The sequence below is a fragment of the Zootoca vivipara genome, chromosome 2, assembly GCF_963506605.1.
Source record: "Zootoca vivipara chromosome 2, rZooViv1.1, whole genome shotgun sequence".
NCBI lineage: Eukaryota > Metazoa > Chordata > Lepidosauria > Squamata > Lacertidae > Zootoca > Zootoca vivipara.
Window position 1 is genome coordinate 63,630,223 of NC_083277.1, and position 26,471 is coordinate 63,656,693.

Here is a 26,471-nt window from a genome sequence, read left to right on the forward strand (position 1 = left end):
GTCCCGGTTTTGGCTCCAGAAAAGCTGGACGGTATGCAGCCATGGCAGGAGCCTCCCCTATTAGTGTAGACCAGGCATGTCCAACAGGTAGATCGTGATCTACCGGTAGATCACTGGACGTCTGTGGTAGATCACCGGTAGATCAGTGGCACCCTCCAAAGAAGCTAAAAAACTTTGGCTCCCCTAAAAAAGCTCAGCATCTTTGCCCTGCACCCCTAAAATGACCCGAACCACCAAAAACAGGGCTTTCATTCCTAAAAAAAAGTACAATGTTGCTTTCCTCTTCCCTAAAGAAGCTCAACAACTTTTACATGAACCCCCCTCCCCACAACATGGGCCTTCCTCCTTCCTAAAAAAAGCGCAACAACTTTGACCTGAACCCCTCTAAAAGGGGGTAGATCACTCCCAGTTTTTAACTCTGTGAGTAGATCGCAGTCTCTTGAAAGTTGGCCACCCCTGGTGTAGACAGTTGTGAGCTGGACCGACTGGTGCTTCCGCTCAGTATAAGTCTGCTTCCTATTTTTCCTTCGTTCCTTGAGAAGGATATGGTTGGCGCATGCCAATAACTCTGACGCAATTGGAAATACATGGACAGACGTCACAGGGAAGAAAGCCTTCTCTCGTGCTGCTCAACCATTCTTTGCGACGTTTTGTCAGCCAAAAGAGGAACATTGGTTCCTACGCTAGGTGAGAGGTGTACTCCTCAGGACACTGTGAGTGGTATAAGCAAGCTGATTCCCTCCTTGGCAGCTGACAGAACCCACGAGAATTTTAGGGACCTACTCTTAATATCTAGTTATGTACCACTTAGGGATTATTCATTTTTTTATAGAAAAGCACTACAAATGTGCATCGAATGTGACCTTGTATTTAAGCACTCACTGCTGGCAACAAGGAATTGCATGGAGGGTCGGCAGAAGATGAGTGGAGAGCCCAGCCTCAACTCTGTGCCCTGCATAAAAAATAAGTGGGTTGCCAAAGGAGGGGAAAGCCCCTCTTCTCCACACTCAATTGCAGGGGGGCGGGCAGGAGCCCTTCTGCATTCCTTTGTTTGACAGCACTAAGCAGGTTAGTAGGAATTTCTGCAGGATTGAATGGACTTATTTACAAGGTTGATCCAGTGCTACATGCATGGGTCCTTTCAGTCTCAGGCATGGCATTTCATCATGGGGCAACCTTCCAAGGACTTCGTGCCAGTGGTGGGAAGGACCAGAGGCAAAAAATGGGTGGAGTAACAGGTGGCGCTCTATTGCCTCGAAACACTAAAAGCCAGATGTTTCTACATACGCTCATCCACTACCCAGCACACACATCTTTTATCCTCCATCAAGGCAAACAAGATGAATGATCCCAGTTTAAGATTAGGCATTCCAGCCAGGAAAAAGCATTTAAGGAGAATGCAGAGCAGGGCCCTTGGTAGCCAGGATCGGGGTGTGTGGATTGTGAAGAGTACCGAAGGCCAAGTAGGGGAGCTAGGTGGGGAGGGCACGGTGTTCCATCCTTGGGCTGTTGTACACTGATCAAATAAAATATTGAGCTGTGCATCAGCAAGATCATTAGATGTGTGTGGGAGGAGGGAATCCAAGGTAGATATCATTTGACCTGCCAAATTGGTACGGTTGCATCTTCGGTACAGATTCAGTACTGAATCAGTACCATTAAGTATGCAGAAATAGACACTGCGCCTCCTCAACCAGTTTATCATAGAATTAAAGGTTTATTACCCTCCTAGATTGAGGCTGCACTCCTACGCATACAGCATAGTCATATGCATGTTTACTCAACTCATGGTACCTCCTCTGACATAAGTATGTAGAGAATGGTGGTGACACCTCAACTGCTTAAATCCCAATGAAGTCAAGATTATTTCCTTTTGCAAGGAACAAGGAGCTCTTGCTGGAAATGGGAAGCCTGTGTGGAGCTCCCCACTTCCCTCTGCAACGTCTAGTCCAGTTAACCCGACATTTCGATGTGCATTTCCTCGTCTTGTTCCACATTTCCTCGTCTTGTTCCACATAATTGGCTGCCGCTGATGGAATTGCAGCCAGAACTGTAGCAGAGAGAACAAGACTGGCTTATAATGGCTTAGACCATTGATGGCTCTGCAGTCTTTGCCAGCTAGTGGCACCAATGGTATGGACATATTGAAAACTTAAAGAGCCAGTGTTTCCCCCCCCCAGAAAACAGATTAGAAGAAGAGGTGTAGTGTGCCCATGAGAAGAAGAAAACTGTTGTTGTTGGTTCATTTTTGTTGGTTTGCCTCCTTTGTTTCTTGCACACACACACACCCGCACTCACTGCAAGCACCAGAGACAAAGCAATGGGAGGGAATTGTAAGCGGGGACAACAATGAATTCAATGAGGAGGAGGTGATTTAGGTGGGAAAGATTAAGAGCTGTGTCTATGTCTGCATAGCTTAGCAAGAAAATGCCGCAATGATGAGTCTCTAGATGTAAACGCCAAGGATTGAAAAGGATTATTCAAAGCTTTACATGGCAGGTGCATGAGTAGAAATGCAGTGGAGCCGAATTAGGGGAAATGTTAGCTTTGTATTAGGAAGAGCTGCCTGTCAGACTCAGTGACATTAGCCTGCGGAATCGTTCTTGCATTCAAAATACCAGAAGCTACAGCGTCCAGGAATCCCTCTGTGGCCAGGGAGGCCAGTGCAAAAGGTCTGCTTCATTCTCAATAGCCGCTAAATGCAATGGCTGAGCTGTGCTGTGTTTCAATAATGATGATGAAACACTTGCTTCAGTTGCTGGTGCCTAGTGCAATAAAACACTTTCATAAATGCTAGCAAGGGGAGCATTCTGCTCCCAGGAAATTCATTCTATGTACTAAGAAGCCAATAAAATGTAGAGAGATGGGCACAAAGCACTACACTATAAAATGGAGAGAAACAAATACAAGATTCTATATTTCAATGTTCTAGAAAACAACCATTGCTAGTTCAACTAACAAGGCTCAAGAGTGTCAAAGATATCTGAGAATCTGTGTGCAACTCTTTTAACACTTTTTTGTTGAGAATGCAAGGTTCACGCTGGTGCTGAGATCCCATGGCTGATATATAATCTTTAATCAAATTAGGAGTATCATTTCCAGTGCCAGGGAGAGGATCGAAGCCAATTCTGTGTGAAGACCCACATTTATAATCCTGCTGTTTTTCATTTTCACAGCACCTTCCTACTTATGCAGCTGCAGAGGGTGAGCCTTGTCGGTAAAAGCCACAGCTTTGTGGTAGGGCTCATGGTCTGCATCCATAAAAGTTCAAGGTTCAAGCCTCAGCGCCTCCAATTAAAGGATGTCTATCATCCAAACTTGTTCAGTTCTGCTCTGCTCCTCTTATGCAGGGAATGTCCTGCAGAACAACTGTGATACCTCTCTTCTTTCTTGATTCAGAACAAGCCTTTGGCTCAACCCCTTAGACCTCACCCCCTATTGAAACTTTGGGCCCATCCATACTCCCATTTGTCCCGTGATTTCAAGTCATAGGTCCAAGAGGCTGTTGTTGTTGTTGTTGTTGTTGTTGTCGTCGTCGTCCTGCCACTTTCCCTGGGAAAACCTGCTGTTTTACTACTGAACCAGGACAACCATCAATTGGGTTTTCTGCAGTATAAAGCAGCTTTATATAGTCACTAGCTGGCCCTGCACACGTTGCTGTGTGTTAGTCTGTGAAATGGAGGGTAATAGCCCCCCTTCATATCACCCTGAGCCTCAGAGTCCCCCTGAGTTGAGGTGAGATACTGTGGAGAGGGCAGGTTTCATCCCTGTGTCTCCCTCCCACCCTGTTCTGACCCATTATGTATCCCTGCTCCCTATTCGGTCCCCCATCCCCCCCCGGCAGGCCCCTACCTCCACTTGGCAATGTTGGGCCTTGTTGCTGTAAAAGGCCTGTTTTCAGTTGAAACAAAATAAAAATAATCCTTCCAGCAGCACCTTAAAGACCAACTTAGTTGGTCTCTAAGGTGCTGCTGGAAGGAATTTTTTTTATTTTGTTTCGACTACGTCAGACCAACACAGCTACCTACATGTTTTCAGTTGGTTTGGTCTTCAACACCTCTGCGGATGTGAAATGGAGGGTAATAGGCCCCCTTCAGATCCCCCTGAGCCTCAGAGTCCCCCTGTTTTACAAGATCTCGTGGCGGAGGTGGGGTTTGTGGGTGTGGCCCGTTGTTGTGGCTAATCCCTGTGTCTGCCCCCACATGTCCCGATCCATGATCTATCCTGTTTGTCCCCCCCCCTCTCCGTGACCGGCGTATCTCATGACGTTTTGAAGGATGGTATTTATTTTTGTCTTGTGGTTATTTGGTGGGGGTTTGGGGGGGGTAGTGGTGCTAAATTTTAAAGTAAAAACCCCTTGCAGTGCCCCTTGCCGTGCCCCCAAGTGCATTGCTGTGAGTCCCCCCCCCCGGGCCTAGTGGGGACCTGGCAGGGGCCTACATAAAACAAAGGCCGTGCTGCGACCTGCGATCCGGGTGCTCGCCGTCTCCCCCCCAGGCCTAGTGGGGGCCTAGCAGCCTGGCAGGGCCCTAGGGGCCTGATAATGGCCGCCTTGGTGGTTTCAGTTGCTTGGTTGATGATAGTTACAGGTAGGTAGCCGTGTTGGTCTGAGTCGAAGCAAAATAAATAAATAAAATTCCTTCAGTAGCACCTTAAAGACCAACTAAGTTTTTATTTTGGTATGAGCATTCGTGTGCATGCACACTTCTTCAGATGCACTTGAAACAGAAGAGTCAGACCCATATATATATATATATATATATATATATATATATATATATATATATATATATACACAGAGGGTGGTGGGGGTGGGTGGGAATGGGTGATGGGCTGATAGGAGTGGTAAACCTGTTGATGGCTGTTAACGACTGCTGATGGCTGCAATTGGTCCTGCGGGGGAAAAGCAAGGGCTGAGGCGCTAAAGAAAGCTTGATCATACATAATGAGATAAGAATCCTATGTCTTTGTTCATCCCAGGTGGCTCCATGGTTTTAAGCTTGGTAATGAGTTCCAATTCAGCAATGAAACTGGAAAGAGAAGTTGCTGAATGGGAATTTCGAACACTGATTAGAATACAACTGAAGGCAGCCCTGTATAGAGAAGTTTTTTTACTGTTTAAATTCTAGTATGTTTTTATATACGTTGAAAGCAGGCCAAAGAGGCTGGGGCAACCCAGTCAGATGGGTGGAGTATAAATAATAAAATGAGGGTGATGATGGAATAATATAGGACATCCCTATTTTCATCAGAGAAATGTTGGAGGGTATGTATTATTTAAAACAAAGGAAGTAATTCCAAACAAAAGCAGCGCAGTGTAGGTTAAACAAAAACAGAAGAGGTCCATCCTACAAAAATATTTGAATTGTCAGAGGCCAGAGGCCTGTGTGTGTCTTCAGAGTACAGGGGAATGTATACAACAGATATGCTGGATGCCCCTCTGTGGGGAGGGAATCTGACAATTCAGAGGCAAAAGAAGACCAAGGAAGAATTAAGCTTGCTTTTCTTATTGCCATATGCCCGTTGGGATAGGCAGGCAAAAAGAAAACAGCAATGAAAGATCAGTGCTGTGCTCGCACATACATAGCCATTCATGGTCTGCTGGAGCTTGTTAAGCTTTTGATGTTTGGCACCTCTGGCAGAGTGTGAGACTGTTGTCCCCAAGCTCCGAGGCACATTTGCAACACAATGGGGAACAGGCAGCAGAAAGTTCACACTGCTGGATTCCTCACATCTTACTTCAACACAAACCTAATTGTGTGTGTTTATCTCAAGAAAGAGGCTGAGAGAAATGGGACAAGTGGTGCTTTGTGCTAGGAAGGTGAGCAAGGAAAATGGAAGGTGGGGACATAAAGAGGCACACGGCTGTTTATGCTGCTACATCAGAACAAAACCGAGCTAGACATTTAGGCTGTTTGTTTGTAGGACGCTATATTCAACCAGCAGTCAGTGGGCTTGCTAGGGAAGAACTCACATTTGTAAAACCAGTCTTTGCCAAGAGACTCTTGTTTTTAAATTTAAATGCCAAAAGAAAAGGTTTCCCCACTCCCACTATCTGCAAATGAAGTTGTGCAGTGGGTATTTCCACTCACTCACCCACCTTTGTTAAAAATCTTGTTGCTATTGCCTATTGATGCCATCCCTGCCTGCTGTAATGCAAAATAGCTCCAGGTTTTTGTGTGGCTTGGTCCTGAATGAGTTGAAAGTAGCCAGTAGACGTGCCTTTGAGGTTGTTTACCTTTTACCGTTGAGGTTGTGATTTCTGCTTTGTAGGGGGTTGGACTAGGTGACTCTGTGAGTCCCTTCCAGCTCTACAATTCTATGAGGTGCCAGAGGTTACAGCTACCTGCAGAATCAGAGGATAATTTGTTTTTTTTGATGACTATCAATTCTCATTGTCCTGACTGCTTACTTGATTTTTTTGTGTGTGTTGCAGATAAACATATATTACAAAAATCTCATTGAAAGGAAGTAAGCACTATGACACTGTCCCTGGAACTTCTTGTCCCTTGGGGAAGTGGCACAAGCAGAAGCGTATTATAAATTAGCATTAATTTTTAAAAGTGGAACGTAACACAGGAGATTGTCAGCTCTAGCTTAGTTTCAAGGTACTTGTGGATATTGCCAAGAAATAATTCCTATATCAGTTTTTCCTAGAGTTCAAGCAAGTAATTTTATTTTCATACAGAATAATCATTTCCAAGTTGGTCATAGAAGTGCTTTTGGGCTTGCTGATCAGAAGGTCGGCAGTTCGAATCCCTGTGACGGGGTGAGCTCCTGTTGTTCCGTCCCAGCTCCTGCCCACTTAGCAGTTCGAAAGCATGTCAAGTGCAAGTAGATAAATAGGTAGCGCTCCGACGGGAAGGTAAACGGTGTTTCTGTGCGCTGCTCTGGTTCGCCACATGACCCAGAAGCTGCGGACAAACACTGGCTTCCTCGGCATATAGAGCGAGATGAGCACGCAACCCCGCGACTTGACCTAACGGTCAGCGGTACCTTTACCTTTACTTTTAAGGATGTTAAAGGCTGACAATTCTGACAGAGGCTGGAAAAGTTTACCTCAACAATTCTATTGCTGAATATTTAGATAACTTTTGTTAAATTATCCCAAGTTCTTATTGCTGCCTGGATTTGCATGCTAATAAATCTCAGGGGAATAATATGGAGAGCTAATGACTAGCCTATGATCAGTTGAGGATAGCATGCATGCTGCTCTTTCAGACACACTGATTTGTTGGTGTCTTTCCCTACAGATCATCAGAAGCTGGAACGAGAGGCTCGGATCTGCCGTCTCCTGAAGCATCCTAATATAGGTAGGGAAGAATCCTCACCTCTCTTTGGGATAATGAGTCCATTCATCTGATGGGAATGCCTCAACTCCAGTGTTTGTTCCATGAAAATTGAAAGTTGAGGGTCACCTGTATTTTACTTTTGGTATGGAACAGCATTCCATCATGTGAACCCCCCTTTTCAGTCTGATGTGGTACCGTCCTGAAAGATGATAACTAGACCTGTGGGGAAGGCTCACTCTAGGTTTGAGGGGTCCCTGTGCAAAGTGTCATTTGGTGAGCCCCTCCTCTGTAAACAGACTTGCCTGTCTGTAGTACCAGCGCAGTGCAGCTGGGTCTAGAACCCCACCCCCCACAAAACCCCAGGAAAATCTTCTCAAAAGTTGGGGGTCGTCTTATACACCGGGTCGTCTTATTAATACGGTGAGTATATCCCAAACTCTATATTTTAACTGGGAAAGTTGGGGGTTGTCTTATACACCCAGTCGTCTTATATGCCGGAATATACAGTAATTGGATGGATATGTGTCATATGAAAGAAGCAGGCTAGAAGAGAGGGTGGGAGAATTAGCCTCAAAAAGCTAAAGCCATGATGCTGATTTGCTCTGTCATGTTCCTGTGCTCCTAGAGCTGGAGTTGTTCCTGCCTTGACAGTAGCTACCTACCTAATGGGAGCATTCGGGCCCAGCTAACAGACAGGCCCGTCTTAACCACATCCAGCGCCATAGCGCAAAGGTCCCTCCGGCGCCCCCTCCCTTCCCAAAATTTAGCCTGGGGCAGAGGGCACCGTTGGGGAGGGAGGGAAACGAAGATAGAAGCCGCCACCGCCGCGGGGGCTGGAAGATGGCAGTTGGGATGGGGAGGAGGAGGAGGAGGTGGCAGCAGCAGCTTGGAGAGGTTCTTTGGCGGAAAGGAGGGCGAGGCGCTGGGCGCTGGCGAGGACGAGCAGGAGAAGACGCTGTTGAGCAGACTGTGCCGACATTCCGGCGGCGAGGCAGGAGGACTCCCCTCCGCCCGAGGTGCCTCAAGGAGCTGCTGCTGCTGCTGCCGCTGCCACCCTCTCCTCCTCCTGGCCGCCGCGAGGGGCTGCTCCTCGCATGCTCGCGCTGAGGCGGCGGGAGAAGAGTTAGCGAGAGAGGAGGGAGGGAGGGAGACGCTGCCGACACCGCGTTTTATTCCGGTGCTGCTGCCATGGTGCCGACGGGAGCTCACCCTTCCCTCCCTCATGCACATCGCCGGCACGAGTCTGCTGCAGCTGCTGCTGCTATTGCCGCTGCCTCAACAGGCAGCTCGTGCGCTTCCCTCACCTGTGTGGCTTCGGCGGCCGCGTGCTTGTCCTCCTGGCCCTGCTCCCGCCAAGTGAATTTGGCCTTATTCCTTCTCTCTCTCCCCGCCAGCCCTCCTCTTGCGTGGGGCTGGTCGGAGCCCCCGGACCTCTTCCCTGGCGCCCTCCAGCGCCCGGCGTCGTTCCCCGTGCCACTAGCCTCTATGGCTAAGACGGGCCTGCTAACAGACCTTTCCATTATATGATGGCTATTAGTCAAATCAGCAGTATCAGCTGCAGAGAACCTGCCGGGCTTTTGTACGCTGCGTAAAAGCTAAACACACTTAGCAGAAAGCTTTGGTGCTGTAGGATGATAATGCACACATAGACCAGAATTAACTTATAAGATGGATGTTAGCACAATGAAGATTTGGGGTGAAGGAATGGGACCTCTTTATCATGCTGATTTACCTGGCTCTTTCACAAGGGTGATGATGTTGGTCTGCCCTTGAAAGCATAACTTGCTCCCAGTCAGTTAGGAGCTGGGGATGAAAGCAAGTGAGGCACAAGCTGTAAGTCTCACCTTTGAATATTCTATGTGCACTGCTTGTGAATAATTCCCAGTGAGACTGTCTTCTGAGACATATGCTTTGGACTGCATAGTAGTCCGATTCTTCAACCCTGGACTACTGTACATCCTAACATCCAATGAGAATAAAAAAGAATGCTGGTTGTAGTCCACAAATGGAGGTGTGCATATTCACTTCCAGTTGCTTCTAAAAGCATCCACTTTAAAAAATACTTTCTCCTCCAGGTGGCTGACATAATAGGGGAAGCTTTTCCAGTTACTTACTTTTTTTATAGAAGGAAATGCTTCAGGTTCACCTCCCACCAGGTTTCAGTAATACTATCCTTTATTAGGAGCTCAAATTCACCTTGCTTGTTTCCCATAATCTGTGCATTAGTATAACTGAAATGAGCCATTCCCTCCAGTTTATTTTCAGGATCACCTTGCCCCATATTTCCCACTCAATGATTTTGATTTGTGCGACTGGCTCCTCTTTAACAGCTGCTTGATAAGCAACAATCAGCTTTTGAAGCTTTCATGGCAAGGAAGCATTAGCACTTGCCAATGTCTACTGATCAAGTGCATAGAACAAGGGCTAGTTTTAAAAAGTTGGCAACCCTATGTACCGTGTGCACCAAGGCTTTCCATCTTTACTTTTCAGATCACTTTTATTCACTGACAAACTGACTTCTTACAATTTTAGGCTGCCCAATAACAAAAAGTATTCTGGGTGGCTTACAATAATAGTTGAAACCGCCAGATCTACAAATAAGCTGATAAAAACCACAGAATCTTAACACAGCCTCAAAGCACAATTTTTGGTTTATAAACCACAGTCGTTTGCAGGATCCATCCTTTATCCAGAAGCTTGAGTGCAAAATATGTTTGGGTGGAATGTGCTGAACATCCTTGGCTGGTCCTCTTGCCCTCTTTCTGTCTGTAACAGTAGTCTGTTGCCACTGCTTTGATTTCCATCTCACCCATCCTTCTCTCTCTCTACACACACACACACACACACACACACACATGCTCACACACATGGCCCCTGCTTTATAAATGTTTCAGATCATAAAGAGCCTGTCAGGTTCAATCTGTCTTGGACAAATGGCTGCACAGCAGCGTCAGGTCTCTTTTACATCAGGCAAAACCACTGACTGAGCTGGACCAAGCTGTTACTATGACAACAGAGGCCCTTCCTCTTTCCCCCTCCCTTTTTCCCTTGCCCCAACTGAATGGATGCTTCTTTAGAGCTAAAAAATAAAAATCCACGTAAGAAGAAGACAATGGAGTTTGGGATGCATGCGGGGTAAGAATCAGGTGCTGGGACGGCAAAGGAAATGATTCTTTTCTCTTTTACTCCCAATTTTCTTTTCTTTTTGAAGATTTTATTATTATTATTATTATTAATATATAATAAAGTGGGTGGCGCTGTTGGTTAAACCACAGAACCTAGGCCTTGCCGATCAGAAGGTTGGTGGTTCGAATCCCTACTATGGGGTGAGCTCCCGTTGCTCAGTCCCTGCTCCTGCCAACCTAGCAGTTCAAAAGCACGTCAAAGTGCAAGTAGATAAATAGGTACCACTCCGGCGGGAAGGTAAACGGCGTTTCTGTGTGCTGCTCTGGTTTGCCAGAAGCAGCTTTGTCATGCTGGCCGCATGACCCAGAAGCTGTACACCAGCTCCCTCGGCCAATAACGGGAGATGAGCGCCGCAACCCCAGAGTCGTCCGTGACTGGACCTAATGGTCAGGGGTCCCTTTACCTTTATTATTATTAGCATAATGTAACCCCCTAACAAGACTAGACCAATACTGTCTAAATTGAATGTAGACGCCAGTGTGGAAAAACTCATTCTAATGGAAAAGAAATGTAATTTGTCTATTTATTCAGTGCATATGTCACCACATGCTTATAAAAAGCCTCAGGCTAGGTAGCAGCAATTAAAAACAACCATTAAAAAATCTCAGCAATACAATAAAATTAGTTAAAAATAAACAGCATTGACAATAATGCCGTGGCTCCATCTGGCACCGAGTTCAGATCTCTGCCAGGCTATTTTGGTTTGCTCAATACACATTGTGCTACCAGGTGGTTTGTTTTTTAAGGTCATCTCCTATTTTACCAGCAATGCTGCTGTTCATTTGCCCAGCAACTCAGTATACAGAAATGTATACATTTCTGAGTGCAAGGCTGTTAAAACAGAGATGTAGAGATAGGAAGAAAAGCGACATCTGATCTTTTATTCTGTGGTCAGGTGGTCAGTATTTTTGCCAAAAGTTTTAGAACTCAAACCATTATATGCATAATACAATATATTCTTTAGTGGATGTGTGTGGATGTGTGTGTGTGTGTTTGTGTGTGTGTGTAAATAACAAGCAACCCTAAGGTGTTCACCAAAAACTGGTGGAATGGGTCACCCTAATGCAAGGGTAGGGAATCTGTAGCCCTCCACATGTTGCTGGACTACAACTCCCATCATCCCTGCCTGTGGCCATGGTGGCTGGGGCTATTGGAAGTCCAATAATATCTAGAGGGCCACAGGTTTCCCCATCTACCCGAGTGCTTTGGTTTCAGCATCTGATGATGTTTGTCTTTGATCACCTTGCCTCTGTCTCCCAAACTACCCAATGTCTTTGTATGTGGTTTGCATGGGTGTCATGGAAGCAATGCACACAGAAGAATCATATCCTTACATCCAGGTTATGATGCCAGTTGTACTCCAATGTGCTGTATACACCATCAGCTGCAACATCTGTGATATAGGAAGCAACCAAAGATAGACCAAGATCTGTCAATTTTGGTTCTCCCAGATTTTCATTTTTCCAATCTCACATTCAGTTCTCTCTACATTTCTGCAATTTGTGATTTTTATAATAAAAAAATCCCCATTAGAATCCATCAGTAGTCTAGTGTAAATTTCTCTTAACAAAAAACATTTTTATGCAGTGTTGATTAATGTACATATTTTGCAAGCGTTTCCCCCTAATACAAGGCATTTTAATGTTATTTTCACCAATATATTAATTTTAATGCATGTTTCCCCTCCCCAATAGTATTCATATTGTTGCATAAACATTGATTGGAGAACTACACTGCAACATTTGGAGAAGTGCAAATTTCAGAGGATGACTGTGTTTTAGCTCTCACTTGTTTTGGAAGGTGTGAATTAAGTAGCTTTCCCTTTAAATGCAAACTGAATCAAAATTCCCCCCATCCCTACAAAACAACCCTAAGGTAGGAGATGACTGGGCTGGAGAAAAAGTGTTGGTACTTTCCCTTCTTTTCTTCAACTCCAAAATGCACTTCATCTGTGTGAATCGCTGCACACCAGAACAAAATCGAGCTTGCAATAAATTGTGGAGTGCTGCAGCCATGGCTTTCCTATTTTCTCAAAGGGATGGAATAGTTAACATTGCTGACATCTGAATTCACATCTCTGGCATTTGAGTTAATCCCACACTGAAGAGGAACAGGCAGTTTATGCCTCTGAAGACAATTGAGAATGACACTGTGCAGACTCATTCAGTTGCTTTACATAGCTCTTATTGTGTGCATTTTCTCTGCAGCCATAAAACATTCACACACACCTGCACACCCTACAAATGAAAACCAAGATTAATTAGAGTGAGTGTTCAACATCATTAGATACCAAATTGCCCTTTTGTAGGTCATTCCTCTTCATTTTTACTCAGAGTAGACCCATAGAAGTTAATGGACGTGGCAAAGATGGAGCCATTAATTTCAGTGGGCCTGCTTTGAATACCACAGTTTTTCATTTTTGTATCTGTTTTGTTGCACACAGCATTAGCTTTCCCTTTTGTTAGGGTGCTCAGATGCAAAAGAAAGTGACAGGACTCCTGTGTCATCCCCTTGCGCCTTTAATATTTTATGTTAGAAGAGGGATGCTGCTGGTTCTGCAGGGCTGGAAGAAAGCTACTTCTGCATTTCCCGTTTTTATGCAAATGTCACAGGCTGCATATACATTCAGAACATATTTAAAGCACACACCCCCACACCCCCAAAATCCTGGGAATTATAGTTGTTAAGGGTGCTGGGAATTGTAGCTCTGTAATGGGTAAACTACAGTTCTTAGGATTCTTGGGGGGGGGGGTGCGTGTGCGGGCGCTTTAACTGTATGGTGTATATCATTAACTCTAATCTTTTCACTTGGCCATCTGATACCCTATTAGGGTTGCCAGCTTTTCAACGAGCCGAGCTGCTGTAACGCTGCTTTTGAACAGCAGCTTGATTTTCATATACCTCTATATCTATCTATCTATCTATCTATCTATCTATCTATCTATCATCTATCTATCTATAATATGAAATAAGGGCTGCCACCTACATTTCATCTCCATATTGAAAAAGCTACACTTGCTGATTTTCAAAGCTGCTGTTAAAGGCACAAGAACAGACCTTGCCATGGTTCCCTCTGGTCATCTGGCAACTCTGCCCCCTGCGTGGCAGTGCTTCTCTGTGGGAACAGACAGGATTGTGTTAACAGAGCAAGATAACTGAACAAGACCAATCTGGTAGCTATTTATACCCAGAAAGCCATTCTCTCCTCTCCTCCCCTCACACCCCCACTGTTCACTGCTGCCTGGAAACTCAGGAGTACAGTTCCCAATGAAAGCAGCACAAACAGGGTAATTATCTACTGATGATCTAAAATGAACCAAAATGCTGCAGGCTGGAATTAAAGAGGAGAATTGATGCTGCCAGGAGGAGCAGAGTGATATCTGTGGTGGCACAGAGACAGAGCCATGTGCAAAGGGCTGAACCCCTGGCTTCTGGGGCTGGGTTGACCCTAGTTTACGAGGCATGTCCTCTGTGTTGAGTCTTCACTTTATTTAAAATTGTGAGGAAGGCGATCACCTTGACTCTATCCCTTCTGAAACATAATAAAAAGAGGAGTACTTTATGAAGGGATTTTTCCCTCTCAAACTACATAAATAAATAAACATAAAATGATTACAGTAATAGCAAAATAGATTAATGTTATCAGGCAGTTTGCTATCTTATGCTTGTGTAATGTTCATGCATCCTGTTCAGTGCAGGGCAGTGTTTTGGCTTATAGGGTGTCAAATAGGCCCCTAACTGTGGCCCAACATCCCTTGCATCCTGCAAAGCTTACCCCAGTAGCCTATGTGTTTTCACAATTCCCTGCTATAGGGATGCTGGAGAGCTTCCTTGCCCAAGGCTGTGAGTTGGTAAGCAGCAGTCTTGGGTGGAAGGGAGGCCTGTTGCCTCTAGCTCTGTAACTAGCTTTACCATGGTGGCTTATTCCCTCCCTGCAGCTGAATTCCTTCACTCAACACATAATTAGCTAATCTTCCTTACAGTGTTGCTGAGGGGAGAAAAAAAAGTAGCCTTGGTTCAGATACTGGATTCTCAGAGAGGCGTTTTGTATAGCATCACCTGCACCTACTGGTATAGTTAAGCTTAGTTTTGGATTTATGGTTGAATATCTACTGTAGTCATTGATGAATGGGTCCCCTAGCATCCCTCACTGCCACCACCCCACTTTAAAGCGGCTCTGCTTTAATTCAAGTGGTCAGTTCTAGAGTCAAAAGGCATCGCTCTAAAGTGGTCTCCTTTATGCTTCGGCGGTGTTGCGTGTTAAGGAGTCATTCTGCTCTGCCTCTAATTATAACAGTGAAGGTCTGGTGTGCCTTTTCCAATCCATCTATTCAAACCTTTTCATGCTCATTGAATAATTCAGTTGCTTGCTATTCATAAAAGAGGCATGCCTTTTATGCAACTGCATTTATGTTGTGACTTCTAGAAAGATGGAGAGCTGAAAGCAGGCGAGCAATTTGGCCCCTTCCTGATGGAATGAGTGGGAGGTTCTGGCTGAGCAGAGCAAGAAGCAAAGAGTCCTTGTTTTTCTTCCCCAGAACGACTCTATTGACTGGAACAGCTCTTCAAGGAGTCTCATGATCCCAGGGCCTTAACAGAGGCTATGCAGTATTAAATCCCCATAAGTCTGCACTTTCTGAAACAAAGCCTCCATGGCTCATGCAATCATTCAGCTGTCTGTTCTGGACTGCAGCATCTCCAGGGAGGGCTGGGAAGGTCTCCTGCCTGAAACACAGGAAAGCCACTGCCTGTGTAGGTAGACCAATTGTCTGACTCCATACAAGGCAGCTTCCTATGTATACAGCCCAACCTGGAGATTTCAGGGATCAAACATGGAACCTGCTGTGTGAATGTTCTGCCAAGAGCAGAGGTTCTTTTAGGGTTCAGACAAGGCAAAGAACACACAGGTTGTTCCTTGAGAAACATTTTATTTACAGGCAGGATGAGAAAACAAAACAAGGAACAAAGAGCAAAGAAAAAGGCAGGCAGGTTATGTCCATTCTGTTGCTGGGAACCCCCCCCCCCCCGAACAATCATGGTCGGACTCAGTGGCATGCAATCAGTGGACTAGGGGGACTAGGCTAGTGCCCTAAATGTTCCCCTGGTGCCTCCTTCCCAAAGCCCAGGAAGCTCCTGCCCAGTTTAGGGAAGGAGGTGTGATGCTCTGATGGGTCCAAGAGCCCTCCCAACACCTTCCCTAAACCCACCTGGCTTTGGGAAGGAAGCAGGAGGGCCCCAGTATCGTGTCAGAGACCTGGCACCTCCTTCCCAAAGCCTGGGAAGCTTTTGCCTGGCTTAGGGAGGGAAGCGCAATGCTCATGCTTGCAACACCCCCCCCATCCACCGTCCTCACAAGCTGGCGCCTCTAAGAAAAATTTCACCACATGCCACTGGTACCTTGTAAGCTGGCCTTTGGCTTGGCCTTCTAGGATCTATTAGAGGACACTGTGCCATTGCCTGGTGTTTTATGGTGATCAACTGGTTCATCGTTTTTTATAAGCTGCCTTAGGAGACATTTTAAATAAAGGATCCAACCCTCCCTCACTTTATCCCAGCAGTGCTTTATCCTAGCTATCACTTTTCTCCTTGCCCAAATACTGGAGAGAGAAATCAGACAGAGAGATTAGAGAGGATACAATTAAGAGAATGACTAAGATCAGGGGTCCCCAAACTAAGGCCCGGGGGGGGGGGGATGCGGCCCAATCGCCTTCTCAATCCGGCCCGTGGATGGTCCGGGAATCAGCATGTTTTTACATGAGTAGAATGTGTCCTTTTATTTAAAATGCATCTCTGGGTTATTTGTGGGGCATAGGAATTTGTTCATATTTTTTTCCAAAATATAGTCGTCCCCCCCAAAGTCTGAGGGAAGAAGGCCCCCTGCTGAAAAAGTTTGCTGACCCCTGACTAAGATGGTAGACTTGGCCAGGTGAACCAAAGGAGATCTTGGGTGGCAATTAAGTAACAGTGTGAGAGCTGCTTGCTCCCCTTCCATGGACACATATATAGAAACATTCATGTCTTTGGATGGAGGGCTGGATTTTAATAAGTGCAATCAGGAGTGAGGTTATCATCAGAGTGAGCAGGTAAGGCATTATCAAGAGACGGAGAAATTTTGGGGAAGAAGTTCTGCAGGGCTGAATGGGTGGAATAGATAGCCTAGAATTAGAGAGAGGTCAGGAATCAAAGCCACCTGGTGGAACAAAGTCTGGGTTCTACAAAGGATGCCACTTTATGTTGTAAATTGGGTGGATATAATTAGTGCTGGTGGCTCTGCCCATGTAGTCCTCATTTACAAGCACATACCGGTAATTGCTGCACGTGTGAATAGGGCCTGCCCAGGTAAGATCTGTCCGTAAACCCTCCTGTTTTTAAAACAAGCAACTCACTAGTCAATAAATCAAAGCCATGACAGCTCTTTTTCAACTTCCTTACCTGAAAAACTATACATGTATAATACCAGGCACCTCCATGTCTTGTGTGCAGATATGTGTATGCTGTCTCAGCTCGCCCTGATGTGCTTAGAACATCCCATTTGGTCATTTTTAGGGGAAAAAATCCTTCTCTTCCTTTAGTGTTCAATTAACCAATCTGATTTAACCAACATCACTTGAATGGAATAGCTGGCATTAATTTATTGAGGTGTGAAATCCAATTATGGAACCATTTGGTCCTTCAAGAGAGCATAACAAACTGAATCTATGTAGAGACAGCTTCTGGTGCCCTTCTCTCTCTCTGTCCCCCCCCCCACTGTTTCCTTTCTAATTTTTGTGGCAAATTGGGATGGAGGAGGAGGAAGGACTTTGACATTGCCTGGTGAGTAAGCAGCTGCTTGTAGGGTACATTGCTGTTAGCATGAAGGAACAGCTCAGCCTCTTTGCTTGGGACCCGAAAGGAGCCTTATCCCAGGCCAAGCACTTGCAGAGCATACTTCTTATCACGGCTATAATTCCACAGCCCTTGAGCCAAAAGTAAGGAAGTAACTAAGGCCAGTTCAATACATTTTGCAGCTTGAGGCACAGCGCAAGATGATTCCACCCCCTTCCACATACAGAAGTCAACTGGACTGGCACAGCATGGTCCACCGCAACTGAAAGCAGCAGGCCACCTAAGGGGGCACACACAGTAAGCCACCTGACATGCACAGAGCACAAACTATGGAATTTGCTCTCTCAGGAGGTAGTGATGACCACCAACTTGGGAGGATTTAAAAAGAGGATTAGACAAATACATGGTAGGTAAAGCTACCAATAGCTACTAGTCAACAATGCCTATGTTCTATGACCACTGCAAGAGGCAGTATGCCTCTAAATACTGTTTGGAGAGTGTTGTTCTGCTTTCAGTGCTTTACCACAGCGTGAGAACAGAGTTTTGGACTGGGTAGGCCTTTAGGCAGGTCCAACAGGACCCTTCTTCTTACCTGTTCTTCTGTACCTCTCCACTGTTCCCTGCCATTCAGCATTCGCTGCCAGAAGGAGCTGCCTCACTGTACCCCAGAATTAAGTGTATATTGGTGCTAGCAGGACAATTCTAAACCCATTAGCTCAGCTGTACTTGTTGTGTATTGAGTCAAAGGATTTTATATCTGTATTATTATTGTCTGTATTTGCATTAGGATAAAGTAACTGCCTTTTGGTTCCAGAGGGTACAGCTACTATTGGTTCATTTAAGCTGCTGTATTTGGATCCTCTGTCTTATTGGTTTCCTCCAAAAGGCAGCACTGTGATTGCTTGATATTGTTCCCTCCAAAATGTATCCCTTCCTAGCTAGTCCCCTGTCCCTATAAATGTAGCTTTCCTCTCCTCAGTCTTCAGTCTTGTTCACTTTAATAAAGAGCTGTTACTAGAGAACTGTCTCCAGCATGTTTTGTCAAGAGAGCTGAAATCACAAACCCCACGTCACAACAACTGGCGACGAAGGTGGGATCCGGAATGCTGAGGAGCGGTTAAACACAACCCTGCCTCAGAGTCCGGATTGCAGCTGAGAACAAGACTCACTGGCCAGCTGAGAAGACGACCCTGCCCGCTAGGACAATGGAGAGTCCAAGGGTATTGGAGCCCTTCCAGCCATCAGAGCCCCACACCTGGGAAGACTACGTCGAACGCTTCGAGTTCTTTGCAGTGGCTCAAGGGATCACCGATGCCAGCAAAAGAAGGGCCACATTCCTGAGCTACTGTGGGCCCGAGACCTTCAAGCTGGCCAAGGCATTACTTGCTCCAGCGAAGCTGAGTGAGACATCTCTCAAAGATATTCTTGCCTGCCTAACAAGCCACTTGGCGCCTACTGAGACCAAGATGGCCCGGCGGATGGAGTTCCATAAGAGGCAGCAGCATGCTGGGGAGTCTGTATCCACATTTCTGGCTGAACTCCGGAAGCTCGCTCAGCACTGCGGCTTCCAAAATCTGGAAGAGACTCTCCTGGATCGGTTTATTGGTGGTCTGAGCAGCAAGAAAGCCAGAAGACGCATCGTGGCTAAAGAAGAGGTTACCCTTGCTTCAGCCTTGAAAGAGGCCACCGCCACGGAGAATTATGAAAGAGAGGAGCTTGATGCCAGTCGCAAGGCCACTAAGCCACAGATAGAAGTTGCGCATGCCATGGACGAGCTAGAGGCTACTCCGAGCCAGAGCCCAGTCCGTGGGGTCGAGTCGGTGCGTCAGGCCTGCACAGTGCACAGAGATCACCGAGGCAGTTGCCCAGGTTGTGGCGGAAACCATGAAAGGAAGAGTTGTCGTTTCAGGGATGCTATCTGCCGGACGTGCGGAAAGACGGGTCACATCGCCAGGGTCTGTAGATCGGCGGCGTCGGGAGCGACAGGAGCACCTAGACTGGAGCATCGCAGACCGCCCACAGCAACTCGTTTTCTAAAGGACTGCCACTACGTAACGGAGATCAACGGGAGGGCCGTGCAGTTTCCAGCGCAAGGCAAGGCACACGTCAAGGTGAAGATTGAGGGTCAGCAGTGCGACATGGAGGTGGACTCCGGATCCGCATTCACCATCGTGTCGGACCAGACCGCGAAGACATTCTTCCCCAGGGGTAAGTTGCCCCCTCTGGAGCCCTTTCCGGCAACCTTGCAGTCGTACTCAGCAGGCCGCATCCATGTTATGGGAATGTGTGCCGTGAGAGTACAGTTCCGGGACAAACAGGCTGTACTCAAACTGGTGATTGCGAAGGGCAGTCGCCCCAGTCTCCTGGGCACTGACTGGTTCCCTGCCCTGGGACTGAGTATCTCAGGGCTTAATTCAATCCAAACCTGCCCTGAGATGAGTGAGGTATTATGCAAGGAATTTGCTGGTCTCTTTAATGGAAAACTGGGTTGTTATAAAGGGCCCCCAGTTGACTTCGAGTTGGACCCCGGGGTGGCTCCAATCCGACTCAAACCAAGGCGAGTGCCATTTGCACTGCAACCCAAGATCAAGGCAGAGCTGGATAAATTGGTCAAGCAGGGAGTTCTCTCACCCGTGGACTCTGCTAAGTGGGAGACTCCAATCGTCACACCCCTTAAAGCAAATGGGGAAGTCAGGATATGTGCAGATTACAAATGTACTATCAATAAGGCACTCAGGGGAAACTCATACCCCATTCCAGTCGTATCACATCTGTTGGCTAAACTGGCTGGGGGCAAGGTGTTCGCCAAAATTGACCTGGCACAAGCTTACCAACAGCTGCCAGTAACCCCACAATCAGCGGAAGCACAGACTATTGTCACACATAAAGGGGCGTTCAGAGTTAACAGATTACAGTTCGGAGTTTGTGTGGCCCCAGGGATTTTTCAAGGGCTCATGGAACGCCTGTTAAGAGGTCTGCCGGGGGTCTTGCCATTTTTTGATGATGTTTTGATTGCTGGAAAAGACCCACAGGAACTGGTTGCGCGTGTCCGTGCAGTGTTGCTCAAGTTCAAGGAGGTGGGGTTGCAACTGAAAAAAGAAAAATGCAGTTTTGGGGTGCCAACTGTGGATTTCTTGGGGTTTAAAATTGATGCATCAGGCATCCACCCCACAGATGCTAAGATTAAGGCCATCATCGAGGCACCACGACCACAGAACAAGACGGAGTTGCAGTCATTCCTGGGACTTATTAACTTTTATCATTCGTTCTTACCCCAGAAAGCTTCGGTAGCTGAACCATTACATAGACTATTGCAGAAAAAGAATGTGTGGCGATGGGGGCGGGAGCAGCAGAAGGCTTTTGACTCCTTGCGAGGAATGCTGAGTAGCAGGAGCGTCCTTGCTCATTATGATGAGTCAAAGCCGCTGGTCCTGGCATGTGATGCCTCTCAATACGGTCTGGGGGCTGTGCTGAGTCATAGGGAACCGGATGGGTCGGAAAAGCCCATCTCTTTCTATTCCCGTACGTTGTCGCCCACAGAGCGCAACTATGCTCAAATTGATAAAGAGGCACTGGCTATTGTGTCCGGAATCAAAAGGTTCTATGATTATTTGTACGGTCGCCATTTCTCCATTGAAACGGACCACAAACCACTGTTAGGGTTGTTCAACCCAAACAAACAAACGCCACAAATTCTCTCCCCCAGAATGTTGCGTTGGTCAATATTCCTGAATGGGTTCCAGTACACCTTGACCCATGTGCCGGGAAAACAGTTGTGCCATGCTGATGCGCTGAGTCGATTGCCCCTTCCTGGCGGGAGCAATGAGGATCCTGCTCCGGCGGAGCACATTATGATGCTAGAAACACTTCCGGGGGCTCCTGTAACAGCTACGGATATAGCTGAGAAAACTAGGAAAGATGCTGTTCTCTCCCGTGTGCTCACTTGGGTGGGGAGGGGGTGGCCAGGTGGTCCGCATGAAGAAAAATTCAGGCCTTATGCGACAAGGCAGCACGAATTGTCCATGCATAAGGGTTGTCTCCTATGGGGAGATAGGGTGATAATCCCAGCACCACTGAGAAACAGGGTTCTTGAGACGCTTCACATGGGACACCCGGGAATGGTCAGGATGAAGTCGCTAGCCCGATGTTATGTGTGGTGGCCTGGAATGGACCAGAACATAGAACAATGGGTACGAACATGCAAGGCATGCCAAGAGGTGCGGCCAGAAGTGGCCAGAGCACCAGTCCACTGGTGGGAGCAGTCCAGGACTCCCTGGAGCCGGCTGCACATAGATTTTGCTGGGCCATTCCAAGGGAAGGTCTTTTTGGTTATCGTTGATGCATATTCCAAATGGTTAGAAGTGGCGATGGTCCCTAGCATGGCATCAGCTGCCGTAATCAAGGTGTTGAGGCAGCTGTTTGCTACCCACGGGTTACCTGAGACCATTGTATCAGATAATGGGGCAGCTTTTGTATCCCAAGAATTCAGGGCATTCTTGGCTGATAACTTTATAAGAGGGGTCACATCCGCGCCCTTTCACCCATCCTCCAATGGGCAGGCTGAGCGCATGGTAAGAACAGCCAAAGAATCCATTGCGCGCTTAATGGAGGGTAACTGGTCGGCTCGCATTGCGCGAATGTTATTTTTGCAGCATGCGACGCCGTGTACTGCGACGGGCAAGTCGCCAGCCGAGCTGCTCTTAGGTAGAAGACTGGTAACGGTGCTGGATTATGTCCACCCAGATAAAATGCCAAACCGTAATTCAAGAGCAACCCCCCAGGCTGAGACTGACACAACAAGGTATCTCGCCCCTGAAGATCTGGTCTGGGTGAGGAACTATTCACGAGGTCCGCGGTGGGTGGCCGGTGTGATCACCCGGGCTAGTGGACCTGTGTCCTATTATGTGACCTTGGAAAATGGGCAAGTTTGGAAGAGACATATAGATCAGCTGAGGCGCCGGGCGCTCAGCAGGGAGGAGTCAGATAATTCATCCCTGGCTAATGACGCACAGCTGCAAGACCAGAGTGAAAATGGTCCAGAGGTACAGTCACCAGGGGCTTCAGCAAATGAACCAGGGTCTGCTAGTCCTCATGATGACGAGGTACAGGTCGGGGACCCTGAGATGTCTGGGACTCCATCTGTTCCTGATGAAACCCCTATAGCAGCCCCTCCACCACAGGTAACACCCAATCCAGAACCTGCAACACCTGTTGTCAGGAGATCAGGTAGAAGTTGTAGGACCCCACAGTACCTGAGGGATTACGTCTGCTGTGCTCACTAGGGGGGGAGGGGTGTTGTGTATTGAGTCAAAGGATTTTATATCTGTATTATTATTGTCTGTATTTGCATTAGGATAAAGTAACTGCCTTTTGGTTCCAGAGGGTACAGCTACTATTGGTTCATTTAAGCTGCTGTATTTGGATCCTCTGTCTTATTGGTTTCCTCCAAAAGGCAGCACTGTGATTGCTTGATATTGTTCCCTCCAAAATGTATCCCTTCCTAGCTAGTCCCCTGTCCCTATAAATGTAGCTTTCCTCTCCTCAGTCTTCAGTCTTGTTCACTTTAATAAAGAGCTGTTACTAGAGAACTGTCTCCAGCATGTTTTGTCAAGAGAGCTGAAATCACAAACCCCACGTCACAACAGTACTGATCAAGACTTACCTTTCAGTGGAGGTATATAGAGGAAGACTTCATCGCATTTTCAGCCATGACTGAAGACCAAACTAGACTTAGAATAATAGACTGTAGAGTTAGAAGGGACATGAAGCATGGTTCTCATTGTTTGGCCTCGTACAGGTTTGTTTGTTTTGTTTAGAAAGCAGCAACAACAAATGATAGGTGTGGTGGGGAAACATTATGTTTAAATAAATTTATTAACATTTCTATCAAAATACCAACAAAAAAAGAGGAAGTAATAACTTTTAGCACAAATGAGGGAAATTGGGTAAGCACATATCTCTGAAAGTTAGCAGCAAAATGCAGAAGCCAAAGATGAAAAACAAAACAAATAGATAGGAGTAATGGCCATGCCTCAAATCTTCAAATGCACAGAGGTGGAAAGAAAGAAAGAAAAGATTCATTCAAGCATAGCAAAACCCATCATTCTCTGAAATAATGATGTGATAATTTTGAATGAAAATGCCAAAATAAATCTCACAGCAAGTTCAGTGCAAATCAAAACTAGATGTTAACATTTTAATAAAGGTTGTGATGTATTTATGATAACTTTGAAAAATAAATTTCGTGTCAAACTTGCAAGGGGACAAAGATAAACTGTTGCAAGGGGAACCATAAAGTAATACAAGAAAGACTCCTTGCCAGAGCAACAAGAGGGCAGATTTTTATTCTTCTCTCATCTCTGCCCTACCTACCTGTCTCTCAGGTACTGGCGCTTTGTTTCTTCTTTGTCCTGCATTCTGCTCATATGTCATTGTTCCTCATCATGTAATCTATTAAGAACACAAGACATGAGGACAAAATAAGAGCCACGCTGGATCAGGCCAGTGGCCCGACTAGTCCAGCATCCTGTTCTCACCAGATACCTATAGGAAGCCCACATGCAGGACTTGAATGCAATGGCACTCGCCCAGGGTGCCGACTTGAATAAAGTATTGGGGGTCCCAGTAAGCTCTGCCTTGCATAATCAATCACAATATGTGGCACATGCACACCATTTAAATGGCACTTCCCTTCAACTTTTGGGGCCCCTGGCCCCCTCAAATATTTTATGGGGGGGGGGCAAAGGGACCTTGGTCACTAGGAGTTGGCTCCTGTGGCACTTGCTCCACTTCTGATTCCCAGAAACTTGTATTCGGGGCATTTATAGATCACTTCAGACTGGCACTTCACATGTAGTATTTCAGTGTTCCTTAAAACAATCCTATAAGAAACTATTATCGCCTATATTGTAAATGGAATAATTTTGCAGTGAGAAGATGACTTGTGAATTTTTTGATTTTATTTTTTAAAAACATTTTTTCATTAGGCAACATCAGTATCCTCTTTATCCTGGCCTTTTTTGGAATTATGTTCTAGTGGGAAATATTAATTTTTTTAAAGAAATATGGGAAGTAGAGAGGTTATCTTCTTCAAAATCAAGAATGACATGCATGCCTCTAAATTATGTGGATCCCTTCCTCTGACTGTTCATAATAACGATTTCTGTTATTATATGAAACAACTCATATTCTGCTTGTTAAGGATTCTTTGGTTGTCTTCCCAGCCTTCTTGCAGCTGATTGTTAGATTGTTCTTACACTTGGAAATGTATCTTAGCACAAAATAATTTTCTGGTGATAGCAGGAATCAGATAACTGGATATTTTCCAAAGGTTATGCAGAAGTTGTGATTAAAATTTCAGTAGCTGAAATTGCTTTGCTTAGATTTTTCATAAATACATATAAACCCATTTCCCTCTTTCATTTCTCCCTCCATTTTTTTGCCCACCATTGGGAATATACATTTACATACACACACTTTTCAGAAATATCTAGTCATTCTAGAACATACTGAGATTAGATTAAATAGTAATATTTAAATATGCATGGGTCAAGGGATATTTTGATAACGTGCATTTATCTAAATGGCATTGTGACACCCCAAACGATTGACTAATCACATTTTCAGCAGCTAATCTAGGCTGCAGTAGTCCAAAGGCTGTACTGCAGAGGATAATACCCATTTCTGTCAAGTTTACATCTATGGAAATTGACTGTAATAATTCTTGTCAATTTTTACTTCTAAGCCCCCCCCCCCGAATCACAGTATTTTCCCTGATGAGAAAAGGCAAACCTGGTGAAATTGTCTCTTCTATGCAACCCTTAAAGGTGCAGCAATATTCCTTTCAAGCCTTCAGTAAAAAATATAATTGTTAAATTTAAGCATAGCCTCCAGATTGTGAAAAATATAGAATGGATACCCTGAAAGTTGTATGTGTGAAGTCTCACACAGAGAACATCAAGGCTGTTTCAGCATGTTTCTCATTCCATTCCCAGTCTTTTGCCTCGAGTTTTGGATGATGGAGGAGGAGTGTTCCCTCGGCTATGGAAGCTATCCTTGGAGGATGCCAGGATAATTTGATATCTGGCACCCAGTAAGGAGGGAAAAGGTCACAGGGAATGCCATCACCAAGCCAAGCTGCTGGAGAAACCCTGCCCTGCCTGCCAGAGTACTGTCTTAGCAAGACTGCCTTTGAAGCTGTGTTTATCAAGCCAACCAAAATGACAGCAATCTTTGGGATACGGGGATATGAAGAAGATATTAGGCATTGAGAGCAGGGTGAAGAGAGATATAGAGAGGTTGCTGTCACCTGGGCTGGGGATCTACTGGCTGTTATTACCTGCTGGGTTCTAACTGTACAACCCTGTACAACCCTGAATGGAGAGCCAGTGTGGTGTAGTGGTTAAGAGCGGTAGACTCGTAATCTGGTGAACCGGGTTCGCGTCTCCGCTCCTCCACATGCAGCTGCTGGGTGACCTTGGGCTAGTCACACTTCTCTGAAGTCTCTCAGCCCCACTCACCTCACAGAGTGTTTGTCGTGGGGGAGGAAGGGAAAGGAGAATGTTAGCGGCTTTGAGACTCCTTCTTCTTCCTGAATAGTGGGAAGAACCACTTTGGTCAATCATGTGATTTGTTTTTTCCCTTTGAAGAATTTCAGCTTTCACCCTAATCCTAAAATGGAAATCTGTTGGATGTTGGTGTTTTAGACTGCATAGAATTGCAGCCCAGTTCTTAAAAGAATACTGTATAAACTTTGAATTCCCAAGCTACGCCTGACTCATTCTAGCAATGGCTAGCCCAAAGCCTCAGGGAAGTTTATAGTCAAAGTGAGATGCTGTCATCCATTCCCTGTTGTGAGTCTGCACGATCTAGCAGTTAGAGGTAAATGATGTGGTTTTTTTGTGGGGTCTTGTTGAAATATCATACACATAAGGCATTGGCAAGATTTTTTTAAAAAAAATGCATCTAATTTACATGGAAAGGGTAAATCTGAATTTAATGAAGAAAACAATACAGACAGGCATTTTGATGACAATGATTTCATATGAATCCAGTAAAAAAAAAACCCACCCAACCTTGTATGCATGAGATGCACCAATCCTACAATAAGCATCTGTTGTTTCCCTGAACATGGATGAGATATGGGGAATGGTGGATTCAAACGGCAGC

The 26,471-nt window shown here is 45.8% G+C and overlaps 2 protein-coding genes across 2 annotated transcripts in view; both read left to right on the forward strand.

Moving 5' to 3' along the window:
• The window catches only part of CAMK2A (calcium/calmodulin dependent protein kinase II alpha), a 114,273-nt gene that overhangs the window by 42,135 nt on the left and 45,667 nt on the right, over positions 1 to 26,471 (forward strand). Inside the window, exon 3 of the mRNA XM_035105659.2 lies at positions 7,254 to 7,313. Within this exon, the coding sequence (XP_034961550.2) occupies positions 7,254 to 7,313 (60 nt within the window). The remainder of the gene's footprint in view (positions 1 to 7,253; positions 7,314 to 26,471) is intronic.
• On the forward strand, positions 21,310 to 22,930 carry LOC132591724 (uncharacterized protein K02A2.6-like). The gene has a single exon (XM_060271636.1). It carries the CDS (start codon positions 21,326 to 21,328, stop codon positions 22,583 to 22,585), a length of 1,260 nt encoding a protein of 419 aa, XP_060127619.1. The 5' UTR covers positions 21,310 to 21,325; the 3' UTR covers positions 22,586 to 22,930.